At 44.4% G+C, this 19,346-nt stretch overlaps 1 protein-coding gene across 2 annotated transcripts; it reads left to right on the top strand.

Moving 5' to 3' along the window:
• Window positions 1-8,295: 8,295 nt before the first annotated feature.
• LOC133919887 (mitogen-activated protein kinase kinase kinase 1a-like) lies at window positions 8,296-13,530 on the top strand. Of its 2 annotated transcripts, XR_009909977.1 has the most exons (10): window positions 8,296-9,445; window positions 10,147-10,231; window positions 10,363-10,425; window positions 10,648-10,805; window positions 11,175-11,250; window positions 11,334-11,393; window positions 11,960-12,064; window positions 12,511-12,721; window positions 12,863-12,952; window positions 13,051-13,530. XR_009909977.1 is itself a non-coding variant. In XM_062364436.1 (9 exons), exons 1-8 carry the CDS (start codon window positions 8,601-8,603, stop codon window positions 12,679-12,681), a joined length of 1,563 nt encoding a protein of 520 aa, XP_062220420.1. In that variant the 5' UTR covers window positions 8,296-8,600; the 3' UTR covers window positions 12,682-12,721; window positions 12,863-13,530. The 2 variants fall into 2 exon arrangements, 1 of the variants encoding a protein (XP_062220420.1); XM_062364436.1 differs by having other exon boundaries at window positions 12,863-13,530.
• Window positions 13,531-19,346: the final 5,816 nt, after the last annotated feature.

Genomic DNA, 19,346 nt, shown 5'->3' on the forward strand with positions numbered 1-19,346 from the left:
AATACTATTATGTTTTTTCAAAATGTTATTTTTTCCCGTCCTCCTAATCGGTACCTCCCAGCCGCCCGCCCCCTCCAGGCTATCCCTCCGGCCGGCGTCCCGCCACCCCCTCCAGCTGACGCTCCTCGGCTCGCCCCCTCCGGTTGACGCCTCTCCAACTAGCCGGCGCCCCCTTCGGCCGGCGGCCCTCCAGCCAGCCAGCCGGCGCTGCCTCCCAGGCTGCATAATCCTCCGGTAGCAGTCCATGTTCAGCACACTGTCAACCTGTCCACAAATATCTCGCAAATTTTTTTTAGGAGTTTTGTGAGCTCGTGATTTTGATCGAGTGGTCAATAGGAACTATAATATGTGTGTTACAAATTCGTAATGTTCAAGTTGAACTGAGCTTGATAAGTTCAACATATAATCCAGTATGATTATATGCTGAATGAAGTAACTGACCTAGATGGACGGTGTTATATGTCATAACAGGCATAGTTCAGTATGCATAACGGACTATCGATGCCTCACAAAATGAGATGTATTTGTTCATATTTATAAGATAGATGGGTGGTGCATTGAAGACATTAGGGTGATCTATTCTAGGAGGCATGTGGGTCAGGTTGTGTTGGATTTCTGGCCAAGCTTTGCGATTGCTTATTCAGCAATGACAGGACATCCTGAGGAGGAAAATGTTCTGAAAATGACGCGCCAATTCTACGGGGTTAGGAGAGGGACAAGGATAGGATAAAGAAAAGTATGATGCATGGGCGCCAGGGAATGGAATGACAGTTTATAGGATTGCTTGTGTGCGACCTATTCATGAATTGTAATATTTTTTACATACATTCAATCGACATACAGACATTACTCAACCATAGTAAATATCCAATCCATCCTAAAATCTAAGATGATAAACAACCCTTAGTTATTTACAATACGCAATCTAGATGTTGCTTTTTACAATTTAAAGATAAAACAAACACGAATAAGTTTATTCATCTTGATTATTCATATTTGCTGCTAATACCCGATTTGGACGCAGCTCGTCTAACATAACTTATCTTGGAATTTCACTGTTAGGTTATTCGCAGGAATCCATATGAGCGTTCTGCTGATATCTGCAACCTTGGGTGCACTGTCTTGGAGATGTTTATCCAGAGACCTCCTTATCCTTACGAGAATTGGGTCAGTGGCCTCGCAAAACAATTCAGTTTTTTCTGCGCTCAAACTTGCATGCCAAGAATACTGCTCCAGAAATTGCTTTTGTGCGCTCGTGCACATGCACATGTTTCAGTAGTTCTTTTGCGCATGCCCAGAAAACTTTTGTAACTGACTGACTTCAATCGATTAGGTATCAGTTTTCTACCAAATTGGTCATGGTCAACTTCCTCCGATCCCAAGCTCATTTTCTCTGACGGCTCTTGATGTCATAGACAAGTGTCTTCGGGTAAATCCAGATGACCGGCCCTCTGCTGACGAACTGCTGACTCATCCATTTGCTTTTTTCCTTGACCGGAGAGACTCCTCGGGGTATTTTTTTTTTATAAAGGTAAGAGAATACCGAATCTTCGGTGTGTCTCGGGTTCGAGCCTAGTGACCGTTTCCGGTAGAAAATATTAGTGCCTCCGGTAGAAAATATATCTCTCTGACGAACAAAATACGGTGAGAGACAACTTACAAAAGTGACTCAAGTTTGAAGGAGAAATAGAGAGTAAAGTAATATCAAGATGTGTTTCTATGAACTAAACTCCTCTTTTACTGTGTACATATAGTCTGTATTTCTAGTATCTTACAGAGGATAAGTGTTTATACACACCCCTGCAAGGGGTAGAAATACAAATTGTCATTAAACAACTGGACTTAGGGCCAGCCTGGTAATACACGGCTTATGCCCAGGTAAATCTGGATCTACCTTGATGATATCATCTGATCATGGCACAACAGTAGCAGCAAGTGAAGTGATCGCAATTGGATGTCTGTTGCGCCGTCGCTCTGCACAAGGTGTCAGGTCTATCGCTGAATAAATCAGTATTAAATGCAGGCCATCTTATGGTAGGCAGAAGGCGGCTGACGGGTCCTCCTCTGGTTGATCTTTCTAAAGGCCTAGTAGCTCCCCCAGGATTCAGGGGTCAGTGGCCTCCTGGGATCTGCAGACTCCGGAGCTGAGGCTCCAAGGCAACTTTGGAGCTTAGGGACTCCGGAGGGGTCCTAAGCCTACATGCCCATGGACACATGCTAAAAGAGCCGAGGGCTTCGGGGGTTCTTCATGATAACCCCCCAATAATAGCCTCTCGTGAGGGCGGGCAGCAGAGCGGGTGACCCTGCGGTCTTAGGAGCAGGGTCTCCGACGATCCTCGGCTTCGCCAGGGGCCCTGGTCCTCTAAGTTGATATGGATCACGCAAGTGCTAGTCCAATATATGGGGGCCGAATGCCCATGTCGCTTGCGAGAGAAGGCATTGAATGCAGCTGGTAGTTAGTGGTATAGTTATGCCATGCCAGGCGGTAGTAGGACACATGGCACCATGGCATTAGAGGGTTGTGGAGAGTGGTTCAGTTTTCCTATGACCGTGGGGGAACGAACGGGATGGGGCGTGCGCACATGCCCTAAGGGAGGCAGCACACCCCATCCTGGGTCTACAAAGTAGGGGTCTTGGCCGAGTGACGTCCTTATCTGGCACCATTGTTCTTTTTTGCCCTCGTTCTTGAGCCCGCTCCTGTCAAGCCCAGCACTCCCAGCCTCCATCGCCGGTGAGTCCATTTTTGACGTATTCCTAAGGACGCCATGACTTGCTCGAGCACCTGCGGTAGAGTGGGTTCCCCTACTGGGGGCTGCGCGGACCCCGGGAGCCCTGGCGCCATGTTGGTAGCCTCAAGCATCGCCGCCCATCGGGCGGAGACAGCGTCTGCAACCGCCGATGAACCGGCAGCATGCGGGGCCACTGATGCGCACAAGCTGACGAGATCCATGTTGTTTGTGAATCCTCCACCGCTGCCTAGATCGGCGTCAGGTGTGCCTGCAGTTCCTCCAGCTGAGCTCGAAGGGCCACCACGTGCGCTTGCTAGCCGACCGTCACATCCCAAAACCCGTAAGCATGTCATTAAGCATGATCATGCATCATGTTAATCATAAGCTTTGTTTAGTACTTGTTATTTTTCCTATGGTGGTTTTAACTTCTGCTAGTGTTTTGAAAATAATCGACGTTAGAATTTTCGTTAGTTTAAGTCTCGCTTAGAAGTGAATCGCTGCACAAGTTCTTATAAAAGTTTAGCAGGAGTTTTTAGCTCCTCTCTCTTCAAAGTCTATCAAGAACATACATGAGGTCATGCTCCAAGCCGGCGATGGGCATGGCCGGAGCAAGAAATAGGTAGATAGTAGCTGATCGGTAGGAATGCATAACGCCTCAGTCTGATCAGATTCACACAGGCACCACGTGGTATGCTACGTCAGCGTCAAGATCCCCTTTGAACTGGTATAAACTTAATTGACACGATTTGACAATATTAATGGTCTAAAAATATATTTTTAGAGTTTGTGAACCTAAATAACACAGCATGATAAGTTCAATAACTACTACTGTATTTTACACTTTTTATTTTAAAGTAAGTGGATACCGAACCTTTGGTGTGCCTCGGGTTCAAGCTTAGGTGACTGTCTCACTACCGCAGGCACTAACGAGCTAAGCTGCTTAGTTATCCCTATTCATTTGATGCGTCATTGGGTCCAGGTTCATGTTGTCACGTTCATATTTAGGGTCTGTTTATTTTGACTTTTATTTTTAGGCTTTTTTAAGAGTCACGTTTTTGGCTTGTCTGAAAAGCTATTTTCAAAAATAGGTTGTTGGATTTTAAAATAATTTTTTTGGCTTATTAGCACACAGTTTCTCAGAATAACATCTCTCAACGAGCTTCTTAATTTTAGCTAATTTTTCTCAGAAATGAGCTTCTGACTTTTCTAGAAATCACTTCTCTATAGTTTTGTTTGTTCCAACTTCTGGTAGCAGCAGAAGCAGAACCAGAAGCATAAAACAAACAAGGCCTTAGGACCTGTCTGTTTGGACTTTTGCTTTTAGACTTTTCTGAAAAGATATGTTTTGTGCTGTCTGAAAAGCTATTTTTGAAAATAGTTTGTTAGTTTCTATAATAAATATTTTGTTTATCAAAACATATATTCTCAAAAAATTGTCTCTCAACGAGTTTTTCAGCTTTAGATAATTTTCCTTAAAAGTAAACTTCCGACTTCTTCATAAACCCATTTATTCTTGTAGCTTTTAAAAATAATAAAAACAGAACAAGAAGCAGAAAATAACAAAGCTTTAGTGGTGAAAGAACTAGTTGCTTCACCCATGTTCCTTTCTAGAAGTTCAGAATCATCGTCACATTGTCTGGAGAAGGGGAAGTCGGTCGCGCTGGATTCATGAATGAGATAAACTGCTTAAGGTTAGCCGCACGAGTGTTTGTACATGCCCTTCACTGTATGTAAATATATAGGAGTACAACTACACGTGACACGACATCCATCGTTGACGATTGCTGTTGGGTTTGACGATACACAAATATCGTTGACCATGACTGGGTGGAGCGACCACACGGTACGGTTCTGACCTCCATCTGATATTTTCGTCGACGACCATCTATGCCTGATTTTTTTTTCTCAGTCGCTTCGCTGATGTGCAGCGCCAGGACGCTCCAATCGGGATACTGCTAGTCAGTGCACGCGTGAGCGTCCGCGTAAACCACCCAGACAACCCCAAATTTCCTTTTTTTGGAATTTTTTTCCTCCCATCTTTTTTTAAAAAAAGTTTTCTGTTAAAACTTTTCAGATTTTAAGAAAAAAAATTGAGAAAAAGTTTAGCTCACAACTTTTGAGAAAAAAGTGAGGAAAAATTTTCAGAAAAAAATTTAACAAGAAATGTTTATATCATGCTAGTAGACAGGCTCTATGGGCCGCCTCGGTCGGCACATGAATTGGGCTGCTTACGTGTAACCGCAGAACAGGAATTTCACTCTAATCCATACGACCTAATGCTCTGGGTTGTCGATATAATAGGTAAGCAGTGTCTATGGCGAGCCCCACACTATCATATGTCAACCGACAGACGAATACCCTCAAGACCATTGTCGGTGTATCGGGAACCAGGGGTCCCTAAGTCCCGAGACCGGACCGGCCGTCCGTCACGTATCACCATCCCGCGAGGTCCCCCCTGCAGGATGAGAAAAATCTAAGTTCCGGGAGAAGGTGCTCGGGGCCACAGCCTCTGGTTCCCGAGCACCCCAGTTCCCCGATGACCCACAGAGTCCAAGTACCGGGAAGAAAGTGCTCGGAAGGGTTCCCCCTCGCCCCCAAGTACCATAGTCCCCCGATGGGCCGAACAACCAAGTGCTCGGGAGAGAGTGCTCGGGGCTGCACGTGGCAGTCCCCGAGGACTCGGTTCCCCGAAGGGTCTAAAGGAGAGCTCGGGAGAGAGTGCTTGGGGCTGCACGTGGCAGCCCCCGAGAACTCGGTTCCCCGAGAGGTCCTACAAAAGTGCTCGGGAGAGAGTGCTCGGGGCTGCACGTGGCAGCCCCCGAGGACTCAGTTCCCCGAGAGGTCCTACAAAAGTGCTCGGGAGAGAGTGCTCGGGGCTGCACGTGGCAGCTCCCGAGGACTCGGTTCCCCGAAGGGTCCTACAGGAGTGCTCGGGAGAGAGTGCTCGGGGCTGCACGTGGCAGCTCCCGAGCACTCGGTTCCCCGAAGGTTCGCGCAAGATCGCCTGACGCCCCGACGACCCGAAGGAACCCGTCGGCGGGGTGTCAGCCAGTCAAAGGTCCAATGCCGCATTTAATGGGCACGCGCGGCCTGACATCCTGACATCCTGACATTCTCAGCTGCCCATGCCATGGTATCAGTCCCTGCCATACTTTGGCAGGGGGGCATGGGTCCATTAATTGCACAAGTCCCATCCCGTATCATCCGGAGTACCTCAGGATAACGTTGCCAGGATCAAAGCGTTCCGCCTGCCACCCTGCCCTGACAGAAGAACAAGACAGGGTGGGCGCACCGGGCGCCTCTGTGGCCGCCCGGTGGGCCCTCTCAACGGCGCCGGAGGACGTCCACAGTGGCAGGTGGTCGGATGCGCGCCGCCTTTTTCCACCGCCCCTGTCACTTCGCCGAGACGGAATGATGACGCCTTTCTCCGTGGCGCCTTGGCACTCGCACCCCCTCTTTCCCATTTGGGGTAAGCCGAGGTCTGCGTGTGTATAAAAGGAAAGAGAGCGAAGCCAAGAAACAACTAAGCTAGACAGAACGAGATCAAGAGAAGAGACCACAAGAGACGAAGAACATCACAAGCAAGCTCGAGCAGAGCTAGAGCACGGGAGCCTCAAGCTCTCTGTAGACAATACACCCTTGTAACCAGACACATCCTTGAAGAATTCCCTTCAAAGAAAGATATTGCACTCACACAGGAGTAGGGTATTGCGCCCCCGTGCGGCCCGAACCTGTCTAAACCCCGGTGCATTTATCTCTTTTTTGCACTAGGTCGATCATCCCACACCACCGGCCGTTGCATTTATTTTCGTTTCCATTTATTTCCCCGACGAGCTCGTTCAGGATCATCCCCCTGGCCGAATCCTTAAAAAGGGGTCTCTCGGGATCCCTGCGACATGAGTTCATCCTCCGACAACCATGATTTCACCTTGCGTCCGGGATAGAGGTTTTTCTCAGGACAGGTATATACCTAACCGGTTAAATCATATTTAATGTTACCCACTCAAGTATTTTTTTATTCCCAAACACTCCCTTCGACGAGCAAGGTCGTAGGTAAGCGTGATAGTGTAGTGACCTGTCCTGTAAAATTTAATACTATAGGATGACCTCAGAGACGAGCTGATGGCGTTCGGTGATGAGACGGGGCATGCAGGACGACTAGAGCAAGACACACATGCCTATCATTCGTCATGACGAGATATGAGTAGTTGGCTTCGTCATATGTAGGTCTGCTATAGAGTTCGACACGACACATTTTGTATGTGCATATTTTCTCATGTTATATAAAGAGGGAGGATCTGACTTGTAGGATATAAAAAACATATTCCATAATGAGTTCATCCAATTCATAAAAAAATACATAGAACATAGGATTATTATCTCATGAGAGACTTAAGCCTACATAAAATTCTTGTATTCTTGAGACCATTAGATCCAACCTCAAGAAACGTTGATCAACACACATATCAACTGGTATACCTGGATTCATTATCAAGGATTATCCCCCAGTAAGGTCCTGGTAATACAGTTAGGGATGAATGTTTTCTATATTTTTTTTTGGCCGTGTTTGGATTTTCGGGGCTTACGTGGAAACATGACGGAAACAATTTTATTGTTTTTTCGACCGTATTGTCAGCATCCCATTTTTAATCAGAAATTTTCCATCTGGATTTCCCTTTTTCCAATTGAGATAAAATTTCACAAATCACAATAAAACCCACAAGTGAAGCCGAGCAAGACAACCCAAACTTCACTCAGACCCCAGTGGCCAAGTCTCAATTGTCTATCGACATGCTGATGTCGTCCAAGCTAATGCGCTTATGTCGTCTTCAACCCTAGTCTTTGTGTGACTATATATTATGTCGAGTACTCGAGTTGCAATATGGTGATTATTTTTTATTTAAGACTTATGTCATTATGTGGTCTATTTGTGTTTGGTATGAATTATTTTTATTGGTATGAATTAATTATGTGTCGCGTCAATATTTGAAGTCATAGTTTTACGGATCGATGCTCCCGATTTGAATTATCGGTTCCCGAACGATACATGGGTGTTTTCGTTCGGATTGGTTCATTTTTTATATCCGATATTTTCGAGTTCGTACCCGATATTGTCAATTTTTCCATTTGATTTTATTTTTAAGAGAAAATATGAAAATAAAAATGGTTAGATGATTTTTGCGACAGTTAGGACTCCTTTAGAACAAGGATTTTTGAAGGAATTTTGTAGAATTTGAATCCTATAGAATTTTTTCCTATATGGCCCTTTAGAACAAAGGATTAAATATGGCAGAATCCTATGAAATGCCTCAACTGATAGGAATTTTGGAGGAAATCCTTTAACCACTTAGAAAGTTTCTTTATGTCTTTGTCTCTCCTCAAATTCCTATATTTTTTCTACACTCCATTTAAACAGTTATTTCTACTGTTTTTCTTATTTTTCATTCCTAAAAATTTAAGAAGCTAGCCAACCTCAATCCGGCCTTACGGTCCGTTTTCATCCGTAGATACAGTGCACCCATCCTCCGGACGCGTAGGCCGTGCCAACGTGCAACCGCGAGACCGGTCGGTCGCTAGCTCCCATTCCGCCGCTCACGACCACAGACACGCGGCGCCACCCCACCTTTCCCCTCCCCTCCAGCCATTCCCCAACGCGACGACCACACCCGCACCGGGTCATAGCGCGCGGCACCTCGCAAGGTCGCAGCACCGCTCGGCGCTCGCACCAGCGCAAACCCCTCCCTTGTCAAAGTCCACTCCGCACGCGCCGGCGCGTTTCGGTGCGCCTGCTTGCTCTGCCCCGCTCCCCACGCAAGGCCAAGCCCCGCCGCCAACGCGCCGGAGCGGAGCGGAGGTGCCCGAGCCCATCCCATGGCGGCGCCGCAGCGCCCGCGCCCGCGCCCCCGGCCGCAGCTCGCGCGCACCAACGCGATGAAACACTCCTACCCGGCCGAGGACGAAGGCCCCGCGGCCGAGCTCGGCTCCGAGTTCGCGTCGCAGACCAGCTTCCGCATCCGCTGCGGCCGCGGCGCGGGCGCGGAGGTCGCCGACCTCTTCCGCAAGCTCGGCCTCTCGGGCCCCGAGGACTTCACCATCCCCCCAGCCATCTACGCCGCCGCCATGGCGTACCTCCCCGATCTCTCCCGCCGGCGCCGAGAGTCGCTGGAGGCGTCCCTGGGACGGGGTGCGGGCGCCGAGGGGTCCGCATCACCGGAGCTTCCAGATGTTTCTGGACGGGACGTCGTGGTCGCAGCGAGGCTGGATACAGCCGAGCTGAGGGAGGAACCTGTGTTAGCTACCAAAGTAGTCAAAGCAGAGGTTGTTGAAGTTTCTGCACGATCCTACGAAGGGGATGGAGCTGAATCGAGCAGCAGAGTTGTCGAATTGGAGGTGGCTGAAGCTTCCAGACGAGAGGTTGCCACCGTGGTGAAGGCGGGGAATGCAGACAAAGAGAAAACCAGGCTATCGAGCAGCAGAGTCAATGCGGTCAAGGTGGATCCGCTGCGAGTGGAGAGGAGAAAACCTGTGGTTGTGGAGGCGATAAGGGAGACAACCGGTGTCGTGGTTCAAGTTGTAGCAGAGTCCACTTCTTGTGACATTGAGCATTTGATCTCACCGTCGCCACACAGGCGGTTTAAGAGAACCATCACGTCTTGGCTCAAGGGAGGGCATCTTGGGAGCGGATCGTTTGGGTCTGTGTATGAGGCGATCAGCGAGTGAGTTTGGATTCCCCTACTTTGTTATAATTAACTAATTTGTTTTATTGTGCTATTATTTATGTCATTATATGTTTTTTTTGAGTTACTACAATGAAGAGGACAAAGGAAGAACGGCTATAGTTTTGGTCTATGTGGAATAGAATTTTGGAATTAGTACATGCTGCTGAAATTGCAGTTATGATTTAGTGTATCGGTTATCAAGGTCATTGATAAATGTGCATAGTTTGGATCTTGCGGTGCTAAATAACAAATTTTCCATCTATTGCAATCAATACATGCTTCTCTTTTTAGGTGCGGTAATTGTTGATCAAACGAAAGAGGATCAGACATTAGTTTGCCGTTGACTGAGTCAACTCTTATTTGTTGGATTGCAGTCTATCCTTGCATTTTATGCAAAGTTTGATGTCCCATCTGAGCTTTCACGCAATAAGGTTTCTCTGTGCCAAAAACAATATATTAGATTCAGAAAATCAATGTTTTCCCTGGTTGTCTGTGATACAATTTCTTGATGTTGTCAGGCATTATCACTTTGTCATTTTCTTAGGAACTGAACAATATTAGACTTCACAAAATTTGTATGATCATTGCAATTAGTTAGGCTAGTTAGCATAAAAAAAAAATCCAAGCAGTTTCAGGGAATCACACCATTTTCTGCAACATATTGTTTCACTGACTGATTTCTAACATTTCTTTTACAGTGACGGTTTTTTCTTTGCTGTCAAGGAGGTATCCTTACTTGACCAAGGACTGAATGCAAAACAACGCATTTGTCAGCTCGAGCATGTGAGTTATGGGTTATGCATGCTTGAAAATTATGTTGGTTAACCTGCTCCAAACATTATGTTGCTCAAGCAGACATTGATTTTTCTCGATTTCCACTGAGACTAGTCAATCATTTTATTTTACTATTTCAGGAGATATCCCTCTTGAGTCGCTTGGAGCACGAAAATATAGTTCGGTATTTTGGAACAGATAAGGTGCTCCTCTCATTGCTTGCGGCTCTTAATTAACTACTACAAGCATGCACTTTTTGTTATTTTCTGATGTCTGATGAGATTTGCTCCATGGGGAGATTGCTCTATTGTATTCCATTTTATGCTGTTTTTACATTGCATCCTATCTCCAATCATATGGCATTGTCCAACATGAACTGCAGTTTTTCCTTTTTGGTTTATGTTTGTGAGATGAATGTCTTGCAGGAAGATGGGAAGCTATATATTTTTCTTGAACTTGTTACTCAAGGCTCTTTGGCAGCTTTATATCAAAAATACCGTTTACAAGATTCACAAGTCTCAGCATACACAAGGCAAATTCTGAATGGTTTGAGCTATCTACATCAGCGCAATGTGCTGCACAGGTGAGTTAGTAGAATGCTCTATCAATTTGATTGTCTACTTCAGTTTTTTTCTATGTTCAAATATTTGCTGATTCAAGATGTCAAGCTGATGGTTTTCTATCGTTATGAGACTTGTTTTGTGAGCAATTACAGGCTTAGACTTATTTTTCTTTCTCTAATGTTCTGGGGTTCTGTTAGTGTGTATCCAAGGTTTATTCTGCTTGCCCTGTCCATTTGTTTATTTCTGTGTTGTCTCTTTCTTTCTGACTTTCTGTACTGGACATATGGCTTTCTTAAAGTAGGGCCATGAGTATTACCTTCAGTCTAAAAAGTATTTGCGCATCTTCATTCTTTCCGACTATTGACCATGTTCTTTCCTTATATTACCAGAGATATCAAATGTGCCAATATACTAGTTGATGCAAATGGATTGGTTAAATTGGCAGATTTTGGACTTGCAAAGGAGGTACTATTTCACTCTAACAAACACCCTGTGAATTATCACTGTACTCCATATTGTGTTGACCCTTTTTAATCTGCACGTCCAAGATGTCAATTTTGAGTCAGGCAAGATCTAGCAAGGGAACTGTGTACTGGATGGCCCCTGAGGTTAGTCTTTGCAGTTGTGTTGTGGTGCTATTTCTACAGCTTACTGATCATTCAATATCATGTTATGTTCTTTTTTTAAAACAATTATGTTCTTAGTTCTTACATGTCAAAAGGATGAAAAGTTTAAAGCATATTTTGTATGTCTGATCTACTGTGTTCATCTTAGTTTACTTTTCTAGCATTGCATTGAATATTTTCTTATGGTCCCAATCAATGCGGAATATGAGTCTAATAGTTCAAGTGGAGATCGCCAACCATCCAGGGAGTTCAAACTAAAATGATGCCTGTTTCGGTGGTTTAGTAACTTGACAATGGCAAGCCCATACTTCATGAATCAGTTTTTCAGAAATCAAACCAGTAGCCGTAAATTGTAACTTAAAAAAGATTTAGATATTAAGCATTGTTACAAATGGAGAGATGGGACTTCAAACTGATAATTTATCTGTCACGGAAAGTTACTAGATAAATTTTGGTGTTACAAGTTGCAACCAATATCTGCATAACATTTTACTTCTGTCCTTATTGTACCAAGTGTGACCATTTTCTGATGGATTTTTCTCATTCAGGTTGCCAAGGCTAAGCCACATGGACCTCCAGCAGATATATGGAGTCTTGGCTGCACAGTTTTGGAGATGCTGACTGGCAGAGTTCCGTACCCTGATATGGAATGGGTTAGTGACAATGTCATCTTAGTTTTTACTGGACTAGCAGCAACAATTCTCTAAATTTATGTATAAAATATTTTTTGATGGTGTATATAAAATACTAAAAGAAATGTAATTTAAAAGTTTTAAACTCTGCTACACAGGAGAAGCACATATCACTAAACTTAGAAAAGAGAGAAGATTCGTGACTACCTTCCCAGATTGATGATTTTGTTGTTTACATATGTTTGCGAATGCAAATCTCATACACCATAGTGAACACACACAAACAAAGAAGGAGAGTAATCTTGTTCATGACTAATTCGAAGTTTTCATAAGTAACATCAGAAATGCATACACTTAGCACATCTGTGTTCTCCATATTTGCACCTTTTACTACTGCCTGATCTTCTCATTATCCAAGGATGTATACTGTTACTGTCTATGATGCAGTATTTTCTTTTGACTTGTAGACATACGCCTTGCTTAAAATTGGTAGGGGAATTCCACCAGAAATTCCCAATACACTATCAGAAGATGCACACGATTTCATAATGAGGTGCGTCCAAGCAAATCCAGATGACCGGCCATCTGCTGCTCAGTTGTTGGAGCACCCTTTTGTACAGAGACCACTGCAACATTAAGGCGCCTGATTTGCTAACAAATTTGCTTCTAAATAAGCTGGTAAGCCTTCCACCCTTCTCTTATACAGACAAGGTTCGGTTAAGCATATAACACTTCTTGGATCTGCTCCAGCTCATCAATAAACAAAATATTTAGCTGATTTGCAGATATTAATGGAATTGTGGTTGCTGCATTTTATAGATATAAAATACTTGCGGAAAGCTTTTGCTGATACTGAGGACGACCCTTAGCCTGAATACCGAGGATGACCCCACAATCCGAAGGGCAAAGGTGTTCCTTGCTCACTGTGCCATGTTCACACTCATGTGAGATATCTGAAATTGCTTTTTTAAGTACATCGAGACATTTAGCTAGAGGTAACTCTGCAGGCTGCAGAGTGGGTCAAGCCATGTTTGGTTTAAAATGAGCATTGAGGATGGCTGATAGGATGCGATTCTTGGAGCTTGTCCAGTTTTTACTCCATGCCCCTATGAACCTCATCACCCTCAGGGTGGAATTCTATGACGCTCTGCCCAAAATGGATTGGCTAAAATTATGAATGCCAGTTCGCCAGAATTATGAACTCATATGGCCTGTCAACACATTAGTTATGTGTTTGAAGAAAAACAAGGCAAATGGTTTAAAATGAGCATTGAGGCATCTAGCTGAAGCATTACAGATTCACCTTGAACAAGAGTGGCTCCATTTTATCTGGCGCCTCAATTGCTTATTATTAGGGTGATTTGGACCTCAAGTGGTAAAGTTAACAAGTTTATGTGCATTTTAATAGTTTGGAGAGACAAGTTCAAGGACCTTTATTGTATTTTACTCTTTTATGATTGAAACCGATTGCTTTGATGACTGATGGACGTCCAGAATCCCCGTGTCAACGTCTGATCAAGGATACTGAAATCAACTGATCGTCTTGTGTTTGTGTATGTTGCATTCCTTCTGGTGACTGTACGGATGATGGGAAATCACACTGGGCTAACAGCTGCAACTGCATGCACTAATCTACAACACAACAACTTTTCTGATCCACATAGTTGGTGTTTCATCCTGTGGACAAGCAAAGAACCGACTTTACAACGAAGACCCCTTACTGCCAAACTATCATTCCCTGTGGTGCTTGTTGCCTGCAAAATTTGCATCTTCTGCATTCTTGCAGTCCTCAGCTCAGTCCGTTCAAGAAGCTGCTTCCATGCTCATCATAACCATAACCAAACGATGGACCGGACGGGTATCGCGCCGAACAGCTGGAACATGAGGTGGGGGGAGGCGGGACGTGAGGTAGAAGCGTATGAGGCAGGTGGAGAGGAGGAGAGCTTGAAGCGTGAGGGGGCAGGCTAACGGGGTGGACGGGGAGTCTGTGCAGGCGGAGAGGACGGTGAGGTGTGACCGGAACCGGTCCTAAGATTTTGGTGACTCGGGGTGAACTAAAAATGAACCCTCTATTGAATTGAAACATTAAACAATTAATTAATATATAAGTTTTAAAGATAATATTCGGTCTATTAAAGAAATTATTTTTATAAACACTTAAAGTGTACCTATGAACAACGCTCACCTCAAATATTTTCTAGAAATGATCTTAAAAAAATTCTTCTAATATTTCTAGATGCAAAGTCATTGATGATGGCATCAACATCAATCTTATTCAGCAATTTCTTTCCAGTACATAACGTTGCCAAATCATTTAACCTTTCTTGAGACATTATGGGCCTCAAATAATTCTACAATAATTTTATTTTTTAAAATTTTCTTTCAACTAATGCCACAATCATAGGAACAATAAATAAGATTCGATAAGCAATAGAAATATTAGGAGAAAAAGATGGAATATAAATAGGTGAATTCGGATCTACAAATGGCGAACTCTAATCACCAAGTCGCCGAGTTACCGATTATGGCCCTTACGTCTTAGCGCTGAGTCATTGTGTCCATTGCTGAATTCGATCGCCGTCGAACAAAGCAGGCAGGACTGCACAAGAGGAAGTGGTCTCATTGACGTCTCTATGCATGAGAGGATTTCTAATTTGAGCTGTTGCTAACCTGCTACGAAGGAACCAAAGTAGCAAAGCTACTTCTTTTAGGCTAGCCAAAGGTCAAAGCCCATGCACAATCATGTAACTGCGGCTGCCAGTCGATTGGAATTTAAATTGTTGTGCTTTGTTGGGTCACAACATATATGGGAGGAGGCCCCTAGGTTTTGGAATATGGGAGGGGGTTAGGTTTGGGGGGCTTGGAGCGGCTGCCTTGTTTGCCCCCTCCAGGGCCGGCCCTAAGCGTGGATGTCGTTGGGGGCGGGGGTGACAAGGGAGGAGAGCATGGCAGAGAGCACTGCGGCAGCTGCCGGCATGTTGCCCTGATGTGTCACGCACGCGATGGCAGACGTCCATGAGACGACGTCCCATGGTGGGGCTCTGGGTTTGAGCACAAAGGTGGGGGAGGGTGAGAGACGGAGCGGCAGCCACCACTATGAGCTTATGGCTAAGAAGCGTTCTGCTGGCATGCCAATGCTATGCCTTTGCCTTTCTCAGGCTCCACATGGCCATGCTTCCTAAATTTTGGAGTGTGAATCAAGTGACAGTTGCAGGTGAGGATTAGGGTTCGTGGAGGGGGTTTTCAGGGTTGCCAGTGTGTTTCCTGAGCTTAGAGGGGTGCCTAGGGAAGCAGACCGACCCGGCGGAGGAGGCGGAGGCGGGGGCGAGGCGACAAGGCGGCGGGCTAGGGTGGGGCAAGGATGTCTCAGCACGCCAAGTTAGCGTGGTGGGGGCTGAGGTAGCAGATCAGGCAATGGCCCAAAGATGGTTGGAGGCAGGCAGGGGTGGGGGTGAACGCGAACTTGATTGAGGGGCGGGGGATTGCGAGCGCGAGGGAGTCATCTGGAGATTGAAGATGGTTGTGAGGCATCCAACGCTCACAACCTGTCATACTCGGTTTTATGAAGAAACAAAACTAGATGTAAACTATATGTATGTCAGGATCAAGTTTGATACATGTAACGACTTCATCAGTGTATCACATACAGTACCATTATTACAACGTTTAACTTAAATAAATAGAAATGACATCAAGGTCTTAACCAAAGCACAGTAGCAAAACATAGCGAAGCTCCAATCTTTCACTGTCAATCGATCAGGGGTCCACCATCCTAACAATCTTCATCTTTGTCCGTGAAGTAGTCTAGTTCTACTTTTTTGTCTGAGCAATATTTCAAAGTACATTTGTATGGAAATAGCAAGTGTGAGTACATATCGTACTCTGTAAGTGTGAAAAATAAATGACATGCAAGCTTAGATAAAGGAACATGCTATAACAAGTATTGCATAAATGTCAACTGTGCTAATGCAAGAGTTATAAAAATATCCTATTTAACTAGGTGAATCAACATTAAACTTCCACTTCTAGAAACATCTACACATGTTTCTCAACCACCTAAAATCTACATTAAGCTTCCAAACCAACCAACTTGATATCCATCACAGGTAACAAAGAAACATCAATTATTACCCATCACAGGTAACCAAACATCCAATTGTTACCCATCACAGTTAACCAACCACCAACTTAACCAAAACTAAAACCCAAACCAACTAATCATATGAAGGGATCATACCACTCTTAACTGTGAGCACGGCTGATATATCAGTTTTACACTCTGCAGAGATCATCCAACTTTACTCACAAGTCATAATTCCCGTATACCCGTGTGATCACATCACTTACACACTTTCGCTGTGTGCAGCTAGGTTTCACTACAAGGCCGCTACAAAGTATCCTCTCAATAAGAATAAGCCCGCTGAGGTTTCACTGCCGTCAAAGTGGCATCACATCACCTAGAAGCCCTCTCTTGCGCCTTGTAGCTCCATAGAGAATCACTCTTTTTTCTTCCTACATTACCATTGGCTCATTCTATGTTGAGGATTCACTAATTAATTGGCCAGGCTATACTCATATAAGCCTCATGCTTGAACTGTTAATTGGGGTTACCTATTCCACAAACCGGTCCTTAAGAATCTGAGCAGACACTACCACCAACCATAGTGCTTCACACACCATCATCATCTAACCTTCTGCTCAGCATCCATATGTTCCATATTGCTACAATAATTATCAGAATTCTTAACTCTTAGTTGCATAGAACATTAGTCATGTTTAATCAACAACCCATCCATAATCTTGTGCGAAGCTAAGCATAAGCTACCCCAACATAACCACAATTGATAACTAGGGCGATAAGGAAAATATAGAATATGGTACTATAAGTAAATGAGATTCAGAATTAATAGCATGCATGTATGAATTAAATAAACACATTTAAAAAACTAGGATCAGAATATTTAAGGACACTTGCTTCTTCCAACTTGCTGCTCAGACTCTTCAAAGACTTAGTCCTGAAAATTCTCGAACTACTCCTCGTCTGCTCTCGATACACACTGAAAAGCACACAACAAAACTATCTAAAAATAGTACACCAAAAAATATCTAACATGTAAAAAAAGTACTAAAAGATAGTACACGCTGCTACAAACATGAGAGCGTGAAAATCGTCTAAATCGGAGCTAGAACGAGAAAGTTATGCTAAAAACAAGTTTAAGGTTAAATCCGAGAAAGAAAAAAAATATATTTTGAATAAAACAGAAATGATAGGGGCCTTTTGTAAAAATAGAGGGACCTTTTTATAAATAATAAAGTTTATGGACTAAACTATAAAAGATAGGGTTTTTTAGTAAATATAGAAAAAGTTAGGGGCTTAAGTGCAAAATTGCCAATTTTCTGAATTAAAACAAATAGGTAAATGACTAGGTAAAAGCCTTACTGATGTGGCTTGACACGTCGGCGAAAAGGTTGAGGTGGCGATGGCGTTGACTGGGTTTAAGAAGATACGTGGCAGCGCATGACTGGATGACAAAGGGGAACTGATCTAATCTCAGCCATCCATCTCGAATCTAATGGCCAAGGAAGAGGGGCGGTGCTCTGGAACCGAACGACGGCGGAGGGGCTTCGGCACTATGGCGGAAGGGGATTGCACGGCGGTGGACTCGTCGAAGAGGAGCAAAGACCTCGTCGCTGGCCTCGGATCTCGGCAGCGAGTGGAGGAGGAGCTTTGGAAGGGTGAGGGGGTTCTGTTTAGGGCTTACCTCGGGCGGCACATCAGAGGAAGGAGGTCGACGGTGGTGGCATATGGGCTCTTGTCGGGAAACATGCTTCGATGGCAGGAATGCGAAAGCGAGCGCATGGGAGTGCTCAGCGGATGTCGACGAAGCTCACAAGTGGGTTAGCGATGGCAAAGTGCAGTGAATTTTGGCCGGTGATGAGCACGGCCGAGCGGCAATGGTGTTGGCGGTGGCGGGCTTGGGTTTGGGAGGCTTGGTCTGGGAAAAAGATCAAGGGGGAGGGGGCGAACTTATATAGAGGGGAAAATGCGTAGGGAGTTTGGATTCGGCAGGGGTTTGTTGGGATACGGCTTGAAGAGGTGGCAAAGGTTGTTGTCGGCTCGAACTGGAGACGAGCGGTGCGAGGAGGAAGGAGACGGCTCGGGAGGCACAAACCGAGGGAAAATAGCTTTCAGCTGGGTGCCAACAGAGAGAGAGGAGGCGGAGCGGTTGGAATGGGCCTGGCCTTCGGCTGGCCTAGGCGGGGAGGTAGGGAAAAAGAGAGGGGGAAGACGGGCTCGGCCCGGGAAGAAAGGAAAGGTGGGTTGCAGGGAAAAAGGAAGTAAAAGAGAAAAGAGAAGGGGAAACTTCAGCCCAAGGAAGAAGAATTGATTTTTTTTCTTTGATGAAGGCATTTGCAAACTTTTCCAAAATTTAAACGGCGTGCCACTGAGCTTTCAAAATTTATTTTTTCACACAATAAAACCTAATGCTTCTATTCCAGCATTAATGCAACAAAATAAAATAAATATAGCCTAAATTAATTATTTAATTTAGAAAATAAATTTACACCTAGGGTTTTGAGATAAAGATTCAACACCCTACACTAAAAAAAATAATTTTTTTTACTATTTCAAAAAGTTGAAAATTAGGGTGTTACAAATCTACCCCTTAGAATTAATCTCCCTCGAGATTCAGAGAAAAGCTGCAAGAACTCAACTTTCAGATATGATTCTCTTTCTCATGTCGCTTCTTCTTCGGAATAGTGACTCCATTGCACCTTACATATACGGATCCTTCTCTTCCTAGTAACTCACTCTGACGTCTCTAGAATCTTGATAGGATGCTGTATGTAGGTGAGATCCTCTTCAATTTCTAGTTCTTCTAAGGGTATTTGCTCTTCGGAAACTCATAGGTATTTCTTCAATTGTGATACATGGCAGACATCATGAACATTTGCTAACTGAGGCTGTAGCTCCAATTGATATGCTACTTCTCCTCATCTTACCAGCACCTTAAAAGGGCCTATGAACCTGGGTGCAAGTTTTCCTTTGACTTTAAATCTACGGAAACCTTTGATCTGTGAAACTCAGAGATATACAAAGTCATTCGCTTCAAAAATCAACTCATTCCAGAACAATGGTGTTCTACATTTTCTTCCATACAAAACTTTAAACGGTGATATCTTCAAACTAACCTGATAGCTATTGTTTCATAGAACTCTGCATAGGGAAGATTTTTTATCCCAGCTAGTCTTGTTTTTCAAAGCACAAGCTATCAACATATCTTCCAAAATTTGGTTTACT

Source organism: Phragmites australis, chromosome 5 (assembly GCF_958298935.1).
Source record: "Phragmites australis chromosome 5, lpPhrAust1.1, whole genome shotgun sequence".
NCBI classification, from domain to species: domain Eukaryota; kingdom Viridiplantae; phylum Streptophyta; class Magnoliopsida; order Poales; family Poaceae; genus Phragmites; species Phragmites australis.

Bases quoted from the DNA above. Each gene is read 5' to 3' on its own strand.
- LOC133919887 (XM_062364436.1), top strand. From the start codon at position 8,601: ATGGCGGCGCCGCAGCGCCCGCGCCCGCGCCCCCGGCCGCAGCTCGCG. The intron at 9,446-10,146 runs GTGAGTTTGGAT...TTTCTTTTACAG, and splicing joins GTGTATGAGGCGATCAGCGA to TGACGGTTTTTTCTTTGCTG. The intron at 12,065-12,510 runs GTTAGTGACAAT...TTTGACTTGTAG, and splicing joins CGTACCCTGATATGGAATGG to ACATACGCCTTGCTTAAAAT.